This window comes from Uranotaenia lowii, chromosome 3, assembly GCF_029784155.1.
Source record: "Uranotaenia lowii strain MFRU-FL chromosome 3, ASM2978415v1, whole genome shotgun sequence".
Taxonomy (NCBI): domain Eukaryota; kingdom Metazoa; phylum Arthropoda; class Insecta; order Diptera; family Culicidae; genus Uranotaenia; species Uranotaenia lowii.
The window spans coordinates 244,903,902-244,925,314 of record NC_073693.1 but is presented as its reverse complement, the minus strand read 5'-3'; the positions used below and the strand labels follow the sequence as shown (position 1 = coordinate 244,925,314).

Genomic DNA, 21,413 nt, shown 5'->3' with positions numbered 1-21,413 from the left:
TGATAAGTTTATACAAACAAAATTTATGAATAAACTTTAGATTCGACTAGATACACCGGAATTCGGCGTTCTGAATCTCCGAAACCTCTTTACCAAATTTATGAAGAATTTGTTTCTTTGAGTTACCGAAAGTGTAGTGTTCAATTATGTAGAATATAGTTTCATTATGAAATTTGACACATTTGAGTTATGCTTCTGAGTGTAGCACATTCGCCACAAGTGGAAAAAGGAGATATCTCGTATTAGGTCCGCAATGTGTTAATAAGTTTTCCTCGCAAAATATTTGTTTGCTCTTTTCAACATCTATAAAAAAAATTCTTCTAACTTTTCTATCCAAAAAGCATGGATCACGATGGATCTGGACGCACTGTTTATTACACCATTGCGCTCCTAGTTGTTGGATCTGAAATGTTTTGACGTACTTTTTTCGGAAATGTTCCTCTATCAGGCAGACCCGAATGACCTCTAAGGTTGAAAGGTCTTAAATAAATATCATCATCATCCTCTATCAGTGCTGAAAATTTCATTGCGATTCGTTTTGTTCCAAAAAAGTTATACGTTATGGAGGCCGCGAGACGAAAATAAATTTGGGACACCTACGTCAAAAACCCGACGTGGTCGGGTTCAAAAATCGCAAAATCCTGGCGCGAAATCCAAGTCCTGGACAAAAATTTTATAAAGCCGCTGCAGTGGGGCACTGAACCGGTCAGGGTGATGTCCCCGGCAAGTTCGAATTCGTTTTTGCCGATAAGTTTGCAAGAAAGTGTTTGATCGGGCAAGGTATTTGCAGCTGCGGACGAAAAACCCCGGTTTTTGTGAAAAACAAGACCATGGACTCCGAAATGTACATTAGATCTCACAAAGGACCAGTAAAGTTTTCGTCAGATTTGGCAAGCTGCCACTACAAAAAAGAGGTACTAAAGTTTTATCGGGCCAACGGGTGGATTTTGTCGAAAAGGACATCAACCCACCCAACTGCCCTCTATTTCGCCCTATTGAAAAATTTTGGACAATTTTCAAGCAGAAGGTGAAGAAGAATGGTAGGACGACTCGGGGTGCAACAGAGACGAAGAGATTGTGGAACAAAATGGCCGCTGAGGTCAGCGAATAGGGTGTCCAAACTATGATGAGTGGTACTCGACGAAAAGTTCGAAAATTCATCAAAACACTATCGGAATATTTTTTTTATTATTTTTCCTTTAAAGTGCAATAAAAACCCTACATTTTAAGTATAAAACATTTTTATTTCGTTTACATAGCTCCGAGATAGACCCGTTTTAAGGCGTCCAGATTCATCGTGATCCATGCTTTATGTATCACTTTCCAATTCTTTTAAAGGAATATTCCATCACCGAACTGCCAGAATTAAAATTGACAAAATTTTTTAAACTGTGGTTCACCTGTTCTTAAAAATCCTATTTATTGTCTTTAAAACCATATTATGACCAGCGAACTGAGAAAAATCCCGAAATCTCGAATAAAAACCCGGACAAAATCTGTAGAAATCGTTTTTCTCAAATAAAAACCTATTGAATTCTAAAGTTTATTCATTTTATCATGATATTTTTTTTCCATGTGCTACATTTCATAGTTGTTTATTAAAGGTTGGTCATTGGGGAAAAGCGAGAGAGAATCGGAAAGTAAATTCAATAATGAAAAAAAATCTGAATTTTTGTGCTTAGCGCTTACATTTACAGTATTTACGATTCAGTTCCTAAATATTTTATGGGTATTTTAAAATTTTTTCTTTGCTAGTGGATTGTAAAAAATGTATTTTAAATTAAAAAAATTAAATAAATACAGTCCAAAATCACATGTAGGTCTTCTTATTTACAAAGGTCTCATGATCAAAGATTTTTTAATTAAATTTACAAAAAAAATTGCGCTTTTTCTGAAACCGCATTCTACATTAGAAGAGAAATAAAAAAAAATTACTTATCATTTGTTATTTGTTTATTTTCATCACAGATCACATATTGATCCAAATGATAGGTTAAAAATTACAGACAAACTACAATTACATGGAATTTACCCTATACTATACTTAAAGCACTAAGGATTCTTCTTCGGAATAATTCCCTCGAAACGTCAAAATCAAAATGATCGGAGAAGCGGTTAAACGTCCTTATTGCACCAATTATATGCGTATAAGTTTCGGAACCCTTATTCACAAAAGCAGCATAGCATAGTTAACGAATTTGGATTGAGATTTCAAATTTAAAATTTGCATTAACGTTGAATTTTTTTAGGCTTGATTGAAAATTCTCGGAATTAAGAATGATTTGCCAAATCCAGTATCCAGCAAGCAGAACTCAGGCTCTAAAAACGCAATATAAAAAAATAATTTAAAATTTATCCATCTAAAACCGGATTCAGTGTCCAAGGCCACAATCGAAAAAAAAATCAGAATGCTTAACCCTTTTAAAACCGAGCGGGGATATATCGTTGTTGCGGTTTAAAAGGGGTTTAAGTTTGCTCATCTCAGCTTAATATGTTCCAAAAGATAGAATTATTAATATTTTCCCAGAGTTAAGATTATGTTCCAAAAAATAAAAATCTCAAATAATGTAAATTATTCTGTGAACATTGTTTTTTGATTTTTTTTTATCTTTTCCGTAGACCTCTGCAAATCCGGCCATTTGGCTCGGTATTAAAAAGGTTCAGAGAATAAGATTCAGCGAAATCTATTTAAAAGCCAGAGATTAAAAGTAAGGTTCAATGTGAGGACAAAAAAAAATAAACTAATTTTTGATTAGAACTTCAATTTGAAATTTTAAGGTTATCACATGACTTTTATATGTATCAGAGCCATTCTAATCAAAAAAATAAAATAAACAAGTTTCCTTTATAAAGACTTAGAAAAAGGTGACAATTTTCGACGAGATTTTGTAGGATAAAGTTAAGGTAATAATTGAATTTCTTCTTTGCGGTTTTGCATTTAAACCTGCTAATATTATCCCTCATTCGTCACAGAAAGTTTCACCCGTTGCAGTCTATAATTTCACAGAATTTTAAGCCATTTTTGCATCACAGAATCTGTGTCATAGAACACAAAATTTTGGAAATATTCACAAATTTCACAAAATTTTTAAATTTTGGGTGTTTTTTCAAAATTATTTTTTTTTTTATACCGATATAAACTTGAATAATTATCTTTGAGTTGGAAAATTATGATATAAATTGGTAATGTTTATTGATTTTTCTTAAGTAAAATGTAAAAAGACGCAATTTGACATGACTTTTGATTGAAATTAATGGAAAAAGCATCACAGAAATCCATCACAGAATTTTTGCGTTAAATCACAGAAAGTCAGAATTTTATTTCGTCAAAACACAGAATTTTCTTCGGCAACCTTGGACAGTCCCTGGAGTGTCAATACCATTTTATCTGAAATCTGAATCTGAAATCTGAATCTGAAATCTGAATCTGAAATCTGAATCTGAAATCTGAATCTGAAATCTGAATCTGAAATCTGAATCTGAAATCTGAATCTGAAATTTGAATCTGAAATCTGAATCTGAAATCTGAATCTGAAATCTGAATCTGAAATCTGAATCTGAAATCTGAATCTGAAATCTGAATCTGAAATCTGAATCTGAAATCTGAATCTGAAATATGAATCTGAAATCTGAATCTGAAATCTGAATCTGAAATCTGAATCTGAAATCTGAATCTGAAATCTGAATCTGAAATCTGAATCTGAAATCTGAATCTGAAATCTGAATCTGAAATCTGAATCTGAAATCTGAATCTGAAATCTGAATCTGAAATCTGAAATCTGAATCTGAAATCTGAATCTGAAATCTGAATCTGAAATCTGAATCTGAAATCTGAATCTGAAATCTGAATCTGAAATCTGAATCTGAAATCTGAATCTGAAATCTGAATCTGAAATCTGAATCTGAAATCTGAATCTGAAATTTGAATCTGAAATCTGATTCTGAAATCTTAATCTGAAATCTGAATCTGAAATCTGAATCTGAAAAATGAATCTGAAATCTGAATCTGAAATCTGAATCTGGAATCTGAATCTGAAAACTGAATCTGAAAGCTGAATCTGAAATCTGAATCTGAAATCTTAATCTGAAATTTGAATCTGAAATCTGAATCTGAAATCTGAATCTGAAATCTGAATCTGAAATCTGAATCTGAAATCTGAATCTGAAATCTGAATCTGAAATCTGAATCTGAAATCTGAATCTGAAATCTGAATCTGAAATCTGAATCTGAAATCTGAATCTGAAATCTGAATCTGAAATCTGAATCTGAAATCTGAATCTGAAATCTGAATCTGAAATCTGAATCTGAAATCTGAATCTGAAATCTGAATCTGAAATCTGAATCTGAAATCTGAATCTGAAATCTGAATCTGAAATCTGAATCTGAAATCTGAATCTGAAATCTGAATCTGAAATCTGAATCTGAAATCTGAATCTGAAATCTGAATCTGAAATCTGAATCTGAAATCTGAATCTGAAATCTGAATCTGAAATCTGAATCTGAAATCTGAATCTGAAATCTGAATCTGAAATCTGAATCTGAAATCTGAATCTGAAATCTGAATCTGAAATCTGAATCTGAAATCTGAATCTGAAATCTGAATCTGAAATCTGAATCTGAAATCTGAATCTGAAATCTGAATCTGAAATCTGAATCTGAAATCTGAATCTGAAATCTGAATCTGAAATCTGAATCTGAAATCTGAATCTGAAATCTGAATCTGAAATCTGAATCTGAAATCTGAATCTGAAATCTGAATCTGAAATCTGAATCTGAAATCTGAATCTGAAATCTGAATCTGAAATCTGAATCTGAAATCTGAATTTGAAATCTGAATCTGAAATCTGAATCTGGAATCTGAATCTAAAATCTGAATCTGAAATCTGAATCTGAATTCTGAATCGAAAATCTGAATCCGAAATCTAAATCTGAAATCTGAATCTGAAATCTAAATCTGAAATCTGAATCTGAAATCTGAATCTGAAATCTGAATCTGAAATCTGAATCTGAAATCTGAATCTGAAATCTGAATCTGAAATCTGAATCTGAAATCTGAATCTGAAATCTGAAATCTGAAATCTGAATCTGAAATCTGAATCTGAATCTGAAATTGAAACTAAAATCTGAATCCGTAATCTGTGTGTCTGTAATCTGACTCTGAAATATGAAATTTGAATCTGAAATCAGTGTCTGAAATCTGAATTTGAATGCTGAATTATGAAAATAAATCGGAGATTCAAATATGAAAACCTAGAATCTAGAATTTTCTAAGTTTCTCAAGCTGAAATCTAAATCCAGAATCTTGAACCGAAAATTTGACAAATACATTCAAACAATAAATTCATGAGCAGAAACGACTCTTCAATACATAAATATATGCTTTCGATATTAATCGAAAAGTTATGTTCATAATTCTGTTCATAGATATATATCTAAGTATAGGAGATAAAAATTGGATGCTAAAATTAATGATAAGTAATGGAAACTAATATGTGAATGTTTTGATTTGCTTGGCCAGAAAAACTTTCAAGCAATTCTAAAAATCGACTCCATTCTGTACCAGAGGCTTCCCCCTTCATTATTTCCTTTCTCGAGTTCAACCCCGAATCGGTAGAAGCTAAAGTTTCAGCCCCTTTTTGCATTCGCTTTTTCTTTTTATATTTACTTCTCTCCTGTTCTGCAAGTGAGCCCAAAGGAAATCGTAGCGGAGGGACCCGTTGCTGTTATTGTTTTGGACTTGGATTTAAAGAGAAATGTATGTACACATGCACATTGAAGCGCACGTCAAGCTACGGGAATGAATGTAATGTACATAAACCCATCGCAGAACAAACAATGGCCTGAAAAATGGAATCCCTCATGATGGCCCTTGAATGGTTTGTGAGAAATAGTCGGGAAGTTTTTTTCTCTACCTTTTGCCTTCAGCCTTTTTTTTGCTCCTTTAGAGTACATGATTGACTGTGAGCGAAATCGTTCTTAGACAGCGGTTTATTAATTTTTAATACCCGGAGCCCCAGAGTTCGTAATTTAATAACTAGAACTGATGGGAACGAAAACTTGATGCATCTGTCGATAAATGCTGCCTCGTGATACGGTTGTTTGGATATGAATGTTTTCCGGGGTTTTTTTCTATTCTTTTTCATCATAACGTCAAACAGTACGAACCTTGAAACAATAATCCAAAAAATATTTTTCTGAAATCAAAATTAAAAATAACAAACAAAGCTTCTTCAGATTTAAAAAATAAAATACAAAAAATGAAACGGTAACCTGTATTTTTCTCTCATAATATTAACTCATCATCCAGTTCCATGGACGGCGGCACATATGTTATCATTACGTAATTGACAGTAAATTATACTAAGCTTATTCATAAATTGAAAGCTGTTGAAGCCCCATACCGCCCATACTGAACAGCCCAACTTATGGATACCTACTTGTCGGTTCAACATAACAAGCAACATGACTTTGCGCACCAAATGCATCTCCCGGGTACATTTGGCGTTGGTCACGATTTTCACCTACGACCCCAACAGGTTCTTGGCTGTTTTTTTCTGCGTTTGTTCGAAAATTTACTATGGCCCTCCCAATATTAGATGGACCCCCAATAATTCTAAATTACAGATGCTCGAACATGTATTGAAAAGAACGTCTGCCATAAAACGATTTTTTCACAGCTTGTTTGATGTTATAAAAAAGGATAAAGGAGACTGTGTAAGGAGGTATTTTTTACGGGAATTTACATCCTATTGGATGATTCATCCATTGTTTTAAAAATTGCTTTTAGTTTTTCAGGATGTGACTAATGTTTTGTAAAACTGTTGCTGACACTTGGGAATTTCATTATTAGGAGTTTAATGATTTCCATTGAATTTAACGTCCAGAATTCTAACTTGGTGCTAGATCTTGTACATCGGTACGGTAAAAATATTTTTTTGGTAAATTGATGAAGAAATGAATACATTCATAGGTACATCAAAAAACGAAAAGTGATTTGGAATCAACTTGATGTTCTTGATTTAAACCAGGTTTCAGTTTCTGTCTAATTGTTTGGTTTTCAAAGATATATCTTAAAACTGAACGTACCGCAGAGGGTCAAATGGCATATTTTGAACTGTAAATGATGATAACGCCTAATATAATTATTTTTTTTTCGCAAATTCCACTACAGGATTGATATAAAGTTCGAAAAACAGTTACCTTCAAATAGTCGTCATAAATTCTTTGTTTTGTTTTTTATAAATATAAAGCTGCCAAAATGTGACAAATTACGTCACCTTTGCAATTTACTTTTCTAATTTTTTCTACTGTGACTGGAACAACTTCGGTGGTTGATTGATCAAAACGTACGGTTTGTACACCACTTTTTTCACATTTTTTGAGATCTTAAAAAATATTTCCATATACATATAGCTTCTAATTTCAGCTTACTTATACACTGAGTGAATTTTTTTTTTTTCGAGCACTCAATAACTGATTCACAGTCTTTTCCTGAATATGTTTTTTTTTTCAATTTGTTTTCTTCGACTTTGAATCTTTCTAAAACCATAAATTTTGTATAAATCGGCTGAGAAACAAGGGAGTTTTAGCGAAAAAAGTGTTTGGGGTCATTTGGCTCCTGAGGGTATGAATATACAAAGTGTTGGCATGTTTAGTATTAAAAAAATCAGAACTGTCTGTCTTTAGCAAAGTTGTAGCCAAAGAATTTTCAGGTAAGCTCCATATATTGGAATTTCTTTTACATCACGTGAGAGTAAAATATTCAAAAAAAAAAAACCCAAAAAAGTGATATTCAAATGTCTGCACGCACTGTAAAAGTGGTAAAATTGCCAAGACGAAAGTGAAGCGTAATCCAGTAAGATCTTTCTAGAGGCTGACTTAGGAAGTAAATATTTCGAATTCTTCCATGCAACGATTGGTCAAAGATTACTTAAATGCATCATTTGATAAAAGAACGAATAAAAGCCCTGCGACTCGAACGCTCGAAGCGATTGCTGTATGAGTAGGAGAAGATGCAGCTAACAGGGTGGCCAGGGTGGTAAAACCGGGAAAAATGGGAATTGAAAATGGAACCGGGATAATCGGGGAAAACCTGGAATTTCCAATTAAAACCAGGAAAATTCTTTATGGATTTATCATTTGTCCCTAAATTACTTGAATTCTAAAGTTCATTGGTATTATCATAAATTTTGTTTCTAAAAAGCGGTATAAAATCGGAATCTAAATTCCATAGAAGAATTGTGGGATTTATTTTTATAACTGGGATTCTTGAGCTCAGCGCATACATCTTACATTTTTTCATACACTTCAGATCTAGTTCCAAAATATTTCGAGAATTTTTTTTGGTAATTTTCTTAATTTTGACTATTTTGAATTGAGGTAATGGAAGGAACAATTTATCAAAAATCACAATATTCAGTGCACATTTTGTATCATAACCATACTTCAAGTTTTTGCAAAAAAAAATCTATCAAAATTTTCTGGTTTATGTTACATGTTAAAAACGGTTGAAAAATTTGTCCAAAAATGAAAATTCAAATTATTGACAAGCAGAAAAGGCGCGAAGAACTTATCTCTTGTTAAAAAAAATAGTTTTTCACAATAAGGTTCAATTTTTGTCCTTTGATAGGAAAAAAATGCGGGAAAACAGAAAAATTAAAAATTAATGGCCACCATGTTGCATAAAAGGTAGAAAAAACTTACAAATTTTTGTGTGATTCTATTAAACATTTTGCGCATTTATCACAATAAAAAAAATGAAAATTGAAAAGCAAATTAAAGCCTTAGAATAATTTTCAAAATTTGAATTCAAACTTCAAATTATAAATTCGAATTACGATATACAACGTGCATTTTTCCTGGTTGGTTTGCAAATTCAGACTCAAAATTCAGATTTACTCCAAGCTGTCCAAAATTACAGAAAAATCTATGATTTCACAGAATTTTGAGCAAATTTTCATCACAGAATCTGTGTTACAGAGCACAGAATTTTTTAATTTATTCACAGATTTTTTTGCTCATTTTTTTTTCAAAATTAAAAATTTTGATGCCTATGAAAATTTTATATTCCTAACTTTTAATTGAAACAATGTGATATGATTGCTAATGTGCATTATTTTTTTTGGTAAACTGTAGAAAACAACCAATTTGTTTTGGCTTTTCAATAAAATAATGGAAACAGTATCACAGAAAACCATCACAGGATTTTCGGGTTATTATTTCGCAAAAATACAGAATAAATTTCGGCAACGGTGATTAATATCTTACGGACCGCAAAAAATCATTGCCGAGAAACACCGAAATTCGGAACTCTGTACCTTAGGAATAATTGAACCAAATTCCACAAATTCAACTTCTTTGAGTTACGACAAGTGTTGTGTTCAATTTCGTCGAAGAAAATTTTATGATAAAATAAAAAACTTTTGAGTTATGCTTCAAAGTGTAGCACACTTGCGGCGAGCGAAAAACGAGATATCTCGTATTTGCTCCGCAATGTGTTAACATGTGCCATTCTGGACATAATCAAGTACCCAGAACTCAAGCCCTAAAGAAAATTAAAACTATATAATTAAAAATCTTATTCAGTATTCAAGAAAAGAATTGAAACAAAATTTCAGAATATTTAGGGGAAATAATATTCAGCGGATTCTGTTTTCAAAATGTCTAAGAAAAAATTTAAATTAGAATACCAATCAGTAGCAATTAACTAGAGCTAAGCATTAGAAATTAAAATTAAAATTCGAATATTTTTTTTTTTTTTGTTTCGATTATAGTCGTTTTACCATCATTATGGCATTCGCGACTTTACCAACGTTACAGTTGGCGGATCGTTATTGAAAAACTTATCCGGTACAACTGTGTTCGATGTTTACTCTTGGGCTCGAACTCGCGGACATCTGCTCAGGAGACAACAGACTTACCAACTGAGCTATATCACAAGCCCTCAAAAAAATTCGAAAATATAATAATACATTCGAATATATAATAAATAATACAAGCTTAAAGTTAAAGTTTGATTAAAATATAGATCCATAATTAGCGCTGATGTGGTCTAGTGGATAGGCTGGCGCGAGTCTGGTAACCCAGGCGTACTGGGTTCGATTCCCGGTATCGGCAAGCTAAACTTTTGGGTTCGAATCCCATAAGTTGCTGACGGGTGAGATGCAAGGTTGCCGAAAAAAATTCTGTGATTTTGACCAAAAAAAATCTCGAATTCTGTGATTTGAACCTAAAATTCTGTGACGGTTTTCTGTGACGCTTATCTATTTCGTTCATAAGGAAATCATGTCAAACATAAACAAATTGGAAATTTCCTACAGTTTTAATTGAAAAAAAAATCAATTTACATTACCTTGTTTTCGTATTTTCATGAATTATAGTCAGAAATAAAAACTCGAATATGACCAAAAAATTATAATTTTGGAAATCTGTACAAAATTTAGAAAATCTGTGAATTCTGTGAAAATTTTCAAAATTCTGTGATCTGTGACACAGATTCTGTGACAAAATTTTGCTCAAAATTCTGTGATAATACCGATTTTTCTGTGATTTCGGCAACCTTGGTGAGATGCTTGGGGAGAGTAAGTAGAGGCCAGTCTCGAACCCACCCTTGTCCTTCCTCCAACTGGTATCAGGAGCGTCTCATGATCGCTCACTATTCTACGCTGCCTACTCTAAAGTTTAAAGTTTTCTTCTCCAAACTATCTCTAATTTTCATTTCCAGCGTCAGCTCCCCGAGCTATTTAAACGCAACAAAAAAAAATTAAAATATAGATCCATAATTCACCCGAAACTCATCGTAGATGGTTATATATCAAATTTCAGATTCCAGAAACCAGAACTGTTGCTTAGTTGATTTAGAAATGTTACATTTTCTTTTGGTAATAGTTATGTTCCAGTAATCGGACATGCAAAACCAGCCCAATTTTTTTTCGAAACTCAAAACTCAAAACTAACGCATTTCCGACATATTAAAGAAGCAAGAAAAGAAGACAAAAATAATTGTGCACAATTTCTTTAAAAATTCATCTTTATGAAATCGAGAGCTAATGCGACAGATAAGTTTTGATGGACGATAAAAATGTGAAAAAAGCTCTATTGTGTTGTGAGCCTACTTGGTTGAATGATTCAACTGAATCAAAGCAATCGAAGATTCCTTTTAATTCATTCGCGGTAAATGAAAAGTTCAGATACCGGTATTTCGATAGCAACTTACTATCTTCTTCAGTGAGTATTACTTTTTACCTAAGAATTTGAACAACCAAGTGTGGTCCGGTTTCTCCGTTTAAAAGATGGAATGATTTTTGATTGAAAATTTCAATGCTTTTAGCAACATCCAATTGAAGTGAATTACTATTCAAAGCCCAAATCAGCGAGACATTTCCTCGATCAATAAAGTGACCAGATTCACACATGTGTAATGCTACTGCAGATCTAGGATTCTGTGAAGGAAGGATTTTATTCTTTGAGTCAGATCCAGCTATAGCCATGTGTTCCTCGAATCTATCAATCTATTTCCTTTTGGTTTGTCCAATGTACACCTCGTCGGAACAACTGATTTTGTACACGCCAGATCTATGAAGGAGATCCACTGGATCTTTAGTCGATCCTAAGATGGATTCCAGTTTAATATTTGAGCTAGTAATCATTAGTTCAATATCAAACTTTCTCAACTTTTGTCGTAATTCAACTGCGTTGGCACTGTTGAACTCCATGGACCTTCGTTGAAACTCCTTCTGAATGGGGGATAAAGTAGTGAAAGATTTCCGTTGAAGCACTCTTTCTTTTTTCGTTGAATGGATCTACTTTGGTATCCGTTTTTATTAGCCGTTTGGAAAATATATTGAAGTTTCTTTTCTCTCCCTTCAGTTGAGAGAGGAATGGAGTTCATCCGATGGATCATGTGGTGGAACGCCACCATCTTATGCTGGAACGGGTGGTTGGAGGTGCCCTCATGGTATTTGTCGGCTTTCTAAAGATTTCGAATTGGAAAAGGCCATCATCTCTTTGTACCAGGACATGCAGGAAAGGTAATTTCCTGGCTTCTTCTATTTCCAGGGTTGCTAGCGAACCGGAAAAACCTGGAAAAACTTTGGAATTTTATCACGTCACCGGGAAACCGGGAAAATACCGGGAATTTCGGCACCTCACCGGGAAAATTGAAATGTTTGATATTTTCTCATGAACGCTTATTTTCGTTCATTAGTAAACAAACGAAGTTTGAGTCGCTTTTTTAACTAATTGCGGAGAAATATGAGTTATCTTATTTTTTCGCTCTCCGCAAGCAAATAATTTGGCAGCGTGAGACGTTTTTAAGCAGAGTTACACCTCTTTTTCACCAGAAAAAAGATATTGGTTTTCCAATGTTGTTGTTGTTGTGTATTTCGTTTGAATTAGCCTGAGGAACGAAGCATTACATTGCAAATGTTAAGTTTTTTAATCCATTCTTCTGCGTTAAGCTGTTGCTTAAAGTTTTCAAAATCTAAGGTCTTGACCTTGATATAAAATAATATTTTACACTCAAACAATTAAAGCTCAGCCCTGTCTTATACACGATTTCTATATTTTCACGAACCTTAAGTTCAAATGACTATTACTAAAGTTATTCATTGTTTTGTATTTAAAAAAACATTTATTTAAAAAACATTTCTTAAAATTAACTGCAAATAGAAAATAACTAAATATTTTCCTGCAATCTGATAATTTTAAGTTTTGTATGACAAATCTCTATACAAGTTGATTTTATAATATGTTTCGATGTATTGTTAACATATTTCTATACAAATTACAGAGTAAGGTGCGGTAAAAGTACGAGTAGGGTAAAAGTACGTTTAAAGATTGTCACAAACTGGGAACAGCAAAATCCCAAACTCAGGCGTGGATTGATAATCATTTAGACTGCCTACATCCAGACATGAAATGAGCGAATGTTGCATTTTATGAATCACAAAAAATCTTAAAGGGGCAAAAGTACAAACTGCAAATGGGGCAAAAGTACAAATGATATACAGAATCCAAAGTTTTAACTTTTTTTTAAATGCACTGGAAACATCAGCGCATATTTTTGAATCTACAAAAACATGCTCGCGCGAAAAATTGTAGCTGCTGCTGTAGGCAAAAATTGATATAAAATAATTTTTCTCTTGACCTCATGCAGAAATGTGAAATTTTGAATGACCGGACGTTTTCTCCACATCATCCGAACTTTTGCCTCACAGGGGGGGGAGGGGGGGTAGTTGGGGAGGTGACAGTACGTTTCGACAGCAGTTAGGCATTTTGACTACTGCTATCATATGTGTGGATCGATTATCTTTGTAGTTTTTAAGAAGAAAGATAAAATTCTAAGGAATCAAATGTTGCTCTTGGTTTTTTGGAAAAAACAACTGCAAAATTGTTTAAAAATCGGATAGCACTTAGGTCGTTCTTTTACCCCACCATACTCGACCTTTTTTTTCTAGAACTCTTTAAAAATTCTAAAAAATTTATATCGGCTTAAAAGTACTACATTATAGTTTCAAGGTCAATTTAACCGAACTTATTTTTTCAAAATTGTTTAAATTGTGGAGTTCGTAAGATTTGTTAAAAAAAAAATTAAAAAAAAATCATGAAAACCTGTCAATTTGATACGAAAAGACTACGTGTTAGAAGACGCCGAAGTGTTTGTCATGATTTCTAACCGTTTAACAAGTGTCGGGATACAATTAGTAGAAATTTGAAGCCCTTTGTATTGAGTTTTTTCTATGTACCATGATTTTATTTCAAAAACGAGTCTTATAAATATCGGGAAAATCAGCATTTATAACCGGGAGAAAACCTGGGAAAAACCGGGAAAAACTTTGGAATTTCAAAACGAAAAATCGCTAGCAACCCTGTATTTCGCAAGTGAATTTGATATTCTTATGCAAACCGTTTATTGATGTTAGAAGTTCCTCAAGAAAATCTTTGTTTACTTGTTTTAAAGGGTTTTGGCATCCTTTTAAACTCGTTCAGAAACCACTTAGCCGCTTTTAGGCGCGTTTACACCCGATATTATCTCCCTCATCTCATTCCCTGGTTCGTGAATCTTCGGTAAACCTTTGATTCTAGAGGTGATTGAGGCAGACTCTTTTAAGGCGCAAACCCCAAGATAGGCCCACAGCAAGGTTGCCGAAAAAAATTCTGTGTTTTTGATAAAAATAATTCTGACTTTCTGTGATTTTACCTAAAAATTCTGTGATGGATTTCTGTGATGCTTTTTCCTTGAATTTCAAAGAAAATTGATAATAAGTTGAGTATTTTTCACAATTTAGTTGGGCAAAATCAATAACCATTACCAATCTTATCATACTTTTCTAATTCAAGGTTGGAAATCTAAATTTGGAACTATTCGGAGGAATTATAATTTCGAAAATCCATTCAAAATTTAAAAATTCTGCGAAATCTGTGAAAATTTCAAAATTCTGTGTTCTGTGACACAGATTTTGTGATGAAAATTTGCTCAAAATTCTGTGAAATTACAGATTTTTCTGCGATTTCGGCAACCTTGGCCCACAGTCCTTTAAAGTTTTATCCACATCCTTCACCATCTCCAGTAGTGGGTCCTCTCTTCGAACTCGGTACGGTCCTCCGTCGATTTTGGCCTGCATCAACTGGTTATAATCCGTTTTGTCCATGGTGACCACCGAATTCCCTTTGTCCGCCTTGGCGTAAAACACCTCCTTTTTCTTAAGCTCTTTCGTCATCTGGATTTCCTCGACGTTTGATTTCCCATTGATGTCCTTTTTCAAGTCATCTGCCACTTCAGCTCTGGCCCAATCCTTCTGGGCCGGGGACAGCTTGTTGGACCTAATAGCCCTCTCTACATCGATGATTATCTGGTTTCCTCGACACCGCGTAGTTTAGACCTTTGTTAAGTAGATTGATCTGTTTGTCGGTGAACTCTTCCTTCGATCGATTCACCACAAAACCCTCCAGTACCGCCACGCTGGGTTTCTCGTAGTTTCGGGGTGGTTGCCTCGCCTTCAATAGCTCCAAATCATTCCGTAGTACCCTTTCCTTATCTTTTTTGTCTAATAAGATACGAAGTTACGGTCTTCAACAAAGTTGTTCAGCGGAAAATTTCCTTTAGAGAATTTAGCAATTGGCACAAAAACTATTATCAGGCTCGGTTCCACAGAAGAAACAAAAATGATGTTGATTTTTCAGTACAAAATATTCAATTTTACCATACAAACCTAAAAGTTCAAATTTACTTAGTAAACGTTCGTTAATATTTCTGCAAAAAAATCATGAATGGCTTCGAACCAAAACGAATCTTTTTAGACCCCAGGGTTTGAGAAATTCAAAAATGACCCCAAATCGACGAAGTCTATTATAACAATTATTGGTCAAAAAAGGAGCAGATATTGAAGAAGTAGGATGCAGTCACCTAAAATACAGATTAGGTAGACGAAGTAAAACTGTAAAAAAAACTGTCCAATATCATATCTGAAAAAAAGTGTGCGCCGACCCACGGTATCTTTCGAATAAATTTTAAATAGTTCTTACAAAAAAACAACTCTTTTTTCATATTTTTCCATGAATGTAAATAAGATTGCCTCCATATTTTTCTCAGAAAGTTTTACGATCGAACGAGTGGTTTTCAAGATACACACATTCATAACTGTCCCATTAACTAAGCTATAAGAGACTACTTTGAACTCGATTGTCTTGCAACCGTGCAATCGAACAACAATCGGTAACCCACATCATTATCCCATATCATTAGAAACAAGAGTACACCCCTCCCAGTGGCAGCCATTTTCTGTCACCGCATCGAAGAAATGACACACGATTCGTCAACGCCGACGGACCAATTGTATTCCGCCGGAGAGTGCTTCTCGAGTAGCGACCGATTTTAAAATGTGAAATCCATCGGTCCTTGCTTGCGTTGCCTTAAAGAAGGGGAGTTGAATTGATGAATGGGAACAACTAACGTACGTCCTTCGGGTCGCGGTCGTTGTTATTGGACGTTCGACTAGCACATGGCGACAATTTGGTGTTCTCAGGATGTTGGTTTGGGTTTTTCTTGTTTTGTGTTGTTTGCTTTTTGAGTAATATTAATCTACCTTTATATACAGTGGGTGTCTCGATAAGTATTGACGTATTTTGTCGTACGACTCATTATGACAATTTTGAACTTGTTTCTTCTTATTTTCCATATTTTTCAAAAGTTTAAGTTTCATTCTACAGTTCTAAGTTTTGTTCTACAAAGCTGGGAAGAGGCGATTGACATGGCAACTTCTTGGAAAATGATTATAAAATGAGATACAGATATATAGAAAAATATCTGCAACTGACGAACTACTGACAAACTGACGAAACTATTTTTCTTAATTCTTCAAATCTTTTTCACCAAAGCAGCTCATGCGAACAGTTATGTAGCATCTTCCCCGTATCCAGTTGATAGGGGGAGAACAATACGATATAGGAAATTAAGAAAAATCAGATGAACCATGAGATGTGCCAGCTTTTATGATTGACGTTTCAATGAGTCTGAGCACACAAAATGCCAAGGGCAAAAGAGCACCATTGTACTTCAACGTGTATATATCCACTCTGATAAATCTATCCTTTAAAACCATTCCATCAAACCCTTCTTGTACCTCTACCGATCGCCAACCGAACTATTTTAACCACAACATATTCATTCATGTTTCATTTCAGATCAACATCAGCTGGGCATCATCATCGCTGTAAAAAGGAGCCCCTAAACGATCGCAAAAACCGCAGACGCCGCACTACATTTATCTAATTAGCAACGTAACAGCTTTCCATACGCATCATAACTTAAAAACAGCTGGCAGCATGTGCCGCCAACCGCAAGTAACGAGAAGCCTCCGGACGTTGATCAATTTTTCAGCAACCGAACGACGAGAATAATAATTGTACAGTAAATACTGGAACTCAACCAAAGGACGCGCACCTTTCTGGTCTTCCTTGTTGGTTTTTAAGTTTAACCAAACACTATCGAAAGCGATAGTTAACACTGACTGGCTGACTGACTGACTGACCGTTGATAGAAGAGGGTATATGAAGTAAGTTTTTATACCCCTATCAGCTATCAGCTTTGCATCGATGAGTCAAACTCCGGTACACAAATTTGATGACCTTACCTGCAGTGGACCTAGACCGCCAGTGCCAGGAGAGGAGAGTCGTCGAAAGGTAGGATTCGTATTTTTTTTCGTAAAACGTATTCTTTCTACTTAAACCCCTTGCTTGATGTAATAAAGGGTGATACGGTCAAAATTTGGTCAAGGGAAAACGCGTGTAAATCGGTGAAATCGTTTATTTAAAAAATCAAATTAAATTTCTTTTTCAAGTTTAATTAGTTCAAAATTCAGGAAAAATATTCAGTTAGGCTTCCGCTTTTCCAAATCCGAATTGCCGGGCCTTACGCTTAACCCCTGCCATCAGATTTTGTACATCCACCTTGTCCCCCTTCTTCGCCGCAGAAAGCCAGTTTGCCTTGAACTGCTGCTCGTCCTTAGCAGTTTTTTTTGGTCTTCTTTAGGTTCCGCTTGACAATAGCCCAGTATTTCTCAATTGGGCGGAGCTCTGGCGTATTGGGAGGGTTCTTGTCCTTGGGAACCAACTGCACGTTGTTGGCGGCGAACCACTCCATGGCCTTTTTACCGTGATGGCAAGATGCCAAATCCGGCCAAAACAGTACGGAACAACCGTGTTTCTTTAGGAAAGGCAACAGACGTTTATTCAAACACTTTTTCACGTAAATTTCTTGGTTGACAGTCCCGAAAGCTATGAAAATGCTGCTTTTCAAGCCAAACCAGATATTTCTTCGCGAACTTTGACAGTTTCATGTGCTTGAAAATATCTGCTACCTTTCCTCTTCCTTTTGCCGTATAAAACTCCTGTCCCGGAAGCTGCTTGTAGTCGGCTTTGACGTAGGTTTCGTCGTCCATTACCACGCAGTCAAACTTCGTCAGCATCGTCGTGTACAGCCTCCGGGATCGCGCTTTGGCCGTCGTATTTTATTTATCGTCGCGATTTGGAGTCACTACCTTCTTGTAAGTCGATAGTCCGGATCGTTTTTTGGCTCGATGCACGGTTGTAGACGATACACCCAGCTTATTTGCGGCATCTCGGAGAGAGAGGTTAGGGTTTCGCTTGAAACTACCGGCAACTCTCTTTGTCGTCTCAGCGGCTTCCGGTTTTCGATTTCCCCCCGATTCAGACTTCCTGGCTGTCGAAAAACGTTCCCCAAACACTTTAATTAAATTTGTAACGGTTGATTTGGCAACTTTTAGCGAGATTTCGCCAGCTTTGCGTGCGAATAGCTTGGATTTTCGCAATGTGCGAGCAAAATTTTAATACGCTGCTCTTCTTCCTTGGACGGCATTTTGACAACTGAAGATTTTATTTTTTTATTTACATAGTATTCCGTCTTACGACATAACTTGACGAACATAATTCCTAAACTTCACTCGGTCCATGGCAACCGTTCTCCAATTTCTCGGGCACCCCACGTTCGCCAGATCACTTGGTCTAACCACCTCGCTCGTTGCGCCCCCGCTCGTCTTGTTCCTACCGGATTCATAGCGAACACCTGTTTTGCAGGACAGTCGTCCGGCATTCTCGCAACATGTCCTGCCCAGCGTATCCGGCCAGCCTTAACCACCTTCTGGATACTGGGTTCGCCGTAGAGTCGCGCGAGCTCGTGGTTCATCCTTCGCCTCCACACTCCGTTCTCCTGTACGCCGCCAAAGATGGTTCTTAACACTCGTCGCTAGGTCCTCCTCGAGCAATATCCATGTCTCGTGCCCGTAGAGAACAACCGGTCTAATAAGCGTCATATACAGGTTACACTTTGTGCGAGGGCTAAGTCTTCTCGACCGCAGTTGCTTGTGGAGTCCATAGTAGGCACGACTTCCGCTGATAATTCGCCTCCGGATCTCACGGCTGGTGTCATTGTCTGCGGTCACCAGTGAGCCGAGATAGACAAAGTCTTCGACTATCTCCAGCTCGTCGCCGTCGATCGTGACCTTGTTATTACTGGACAAGCGGGTTCGGTCGGTCTCGGATCCGCAGGCCAGCATGTACTTCGTCTTGGACGTATTAATCATCAACCCAATCCTTCCTGCTTCGCGTTTCAGTTTGCGGTAGATCTCCTCCACCGCCACAGATGATCTGCCGACTATATCAATGTCATCGGCAAAGCAGATAAGTTGACTGGCGACAACTGAAGAGTGAATTCCAAATCAAAATAGGAGCAACATTCTACACACACAAACACCTTCAAAATGGGGGGTGTTCAGGTTTTTTGAATGCAAAATAGAAAGAAATACGTCAAGTTGATATTGACCAAATTTTGACCGTATCACCCTTTACATCTAGTTATTCAGAATTAATACCAAAGTTTACTAGGTACATTTTTCTATATATAATCCGAAAAAAAAAATAGAATTTACTATCATATGTTATTATCAGAATTAAACTTCAAATTCAAAATAATCTATGGGATCTCAATTCCAGATTGCATTGCAAAAATACACCTTCTCTTTGAGACGAAATTGGTGTACAAACACCATTGATGCAATCGACATTGTTCAAATTTCCGTATGCATTCTATCTGAACATACACAGAAAAAATTTTTGACTATTACGTGTCACTGAAAACTGCAACCTTTAAAATAAATCACCTGTAATAAACAAAACCTATAATTATTAATTGTTTTCCTTAAAAGTTAACGAAGATTCATTTATTATTACAGCAAATGTCCTGTAAAAAAGTAGTACACTGAAAATTAAATGTCACGTAATTTGTTTTTCGACCTGTAAAATCACGGTAAATGTCCTGCTCCTTTTTGTTACAGGACATTTGTGTAATTTTACAGGAAATAATTTTTGCTGTGTAGATCCAAACAAAATAGCTTTCGGTCAAGCAAGAGTATAAGAAGTTTTTTAAAAAAATATTCCAGAGTATAAGGATATTGAACAAACTTGACATGTTTTTTTTTTTATCATATCGATCATCATTACGGAAACATACACCGAAAGAAATCTTCACATGAACGCTACGTGAAAATGTTCATAGATTTTTGCCACCATGAAAATCACGTGAAACCTACGTGAATTTCAGGTAGCAAACTGAGCTCAGCAAGCAGTCAGCACGTATTATTAACGTAGGGATGTTATTTTCTCGGATATTTTAAATAACAATGATTTGATCACATTCAACACTTACATTTGCATAACACTTTCCATTTCCACTTTTAAACTGACACTTTGTAACTCCCCTTAATTCATTGAACTCAAATTCGTCGAAAATTTGAATGTTTTTCTTCTTTAGTGGTTGCTTGGCCGTTTCAGCTGCTTCAAGTATAAATGATGCATTTTAATGCAACAAACAATATTTAGCATTTCGACACAGCTTAAAGTAATATGGAATAGGCTTTTTGTCGATTGAAAATCAAAATTTTGTGATATTTTTGCATTGTGTGATTTTATTCTTGTGGAATAAAAATTCAACAAATTGACTTTTCATGACAGAAATATGAGTTTTATCAGATCATTTATCAAATTTTTACTTAGACAGAAGAAAATATTACATTTCTTGCTTTCAACAAAGAGGGACGTCAATGAAAATTTCTTTTGAATGCTCATTTTTTATGGTTCAGATCCAAAAATTCAACGCCAAAATAGTTCCCGATGAGCCTGAAGAATCAATCTTAAATTTGAAGCCCTTTTCAAATCAATCGAATGGCTCTCGAATGAGAAATTAAGAATTTAGATTGACATTCTATATGAACCGCCAAATTTACATAATTATTTTTTTAGTATGCAAGCATGTTGTGTATTAGACCGCTGCAAGCTTTGTATGAAAATTTCAAATTCATAAAATTTTACACATCCCATAACTTTTTCGGGTTGTTTTTACTGCCAGAAAAAGCGATAAAAATTTTGGAAGCGATTCAGTCCTGAATTAGCGCAACGGGATTTAATTTTGTATGAAAATTTGTATGGGAAACCAAAATTTTCCTTTCAAAAATCAACTAAGATGTACTGGAAGTTTAAAAAATATAATATTGGTTTTTAAATATTCCTTGATTTTTGCAGTACAAACAACAAACCTAACTGTTACCCTAGAAAAAATATTTTTTTTTAAATTAATTTTTTAAATTTTAGCATTGTTGACTGCTATTCGAAAACTGGCGTAGGATAAAAATAAAAAAAATCGCAAAAAATCGCATTGCATAGCCAAAAAACTTGTTAATTTATATAACCTTTGCAAAAACATTTCATGAAATTATTAAAAGCTCTAGCAAGCAAAGTCTGCCATTTTTGAAAACTTTTCAATGGATTCAAATTTTTTGTTTTGAAATGGTTATAACTTTTTTCATGAAATGCTTAGCTGCTAGTCATGTTATCAAAAAAA

General features: G+C 34.9%; 1 protein-coding gene across 4 annotated transcripts in view; it reads left to right on the top strand.

The window, feature by feature from the left end:
- LOC129755884 (axin) overlaps positions 1-21,413 on the top strand; it is a 357,557-nt gene that overhangs the window by 316,426 nt on the left and 19,718 nt on the right. For all 4 annotated transcript variants that reach the window (XM_055752579.1, XM_055752581.1, XM_055752577.1 and 1 more), the window contains one exon: positions 16,685-17,182. In XM_055752579.1, the coding sequence (XP_055608554.1) occupies positions 17,096-17,182 (87 nt within the window). In that variant the 5' untranslated portion in view covers positions 16,685-17,095. The remainder of the gene's footprint in view (positions 1-16,684; positions 17,183-21,413) is intronic.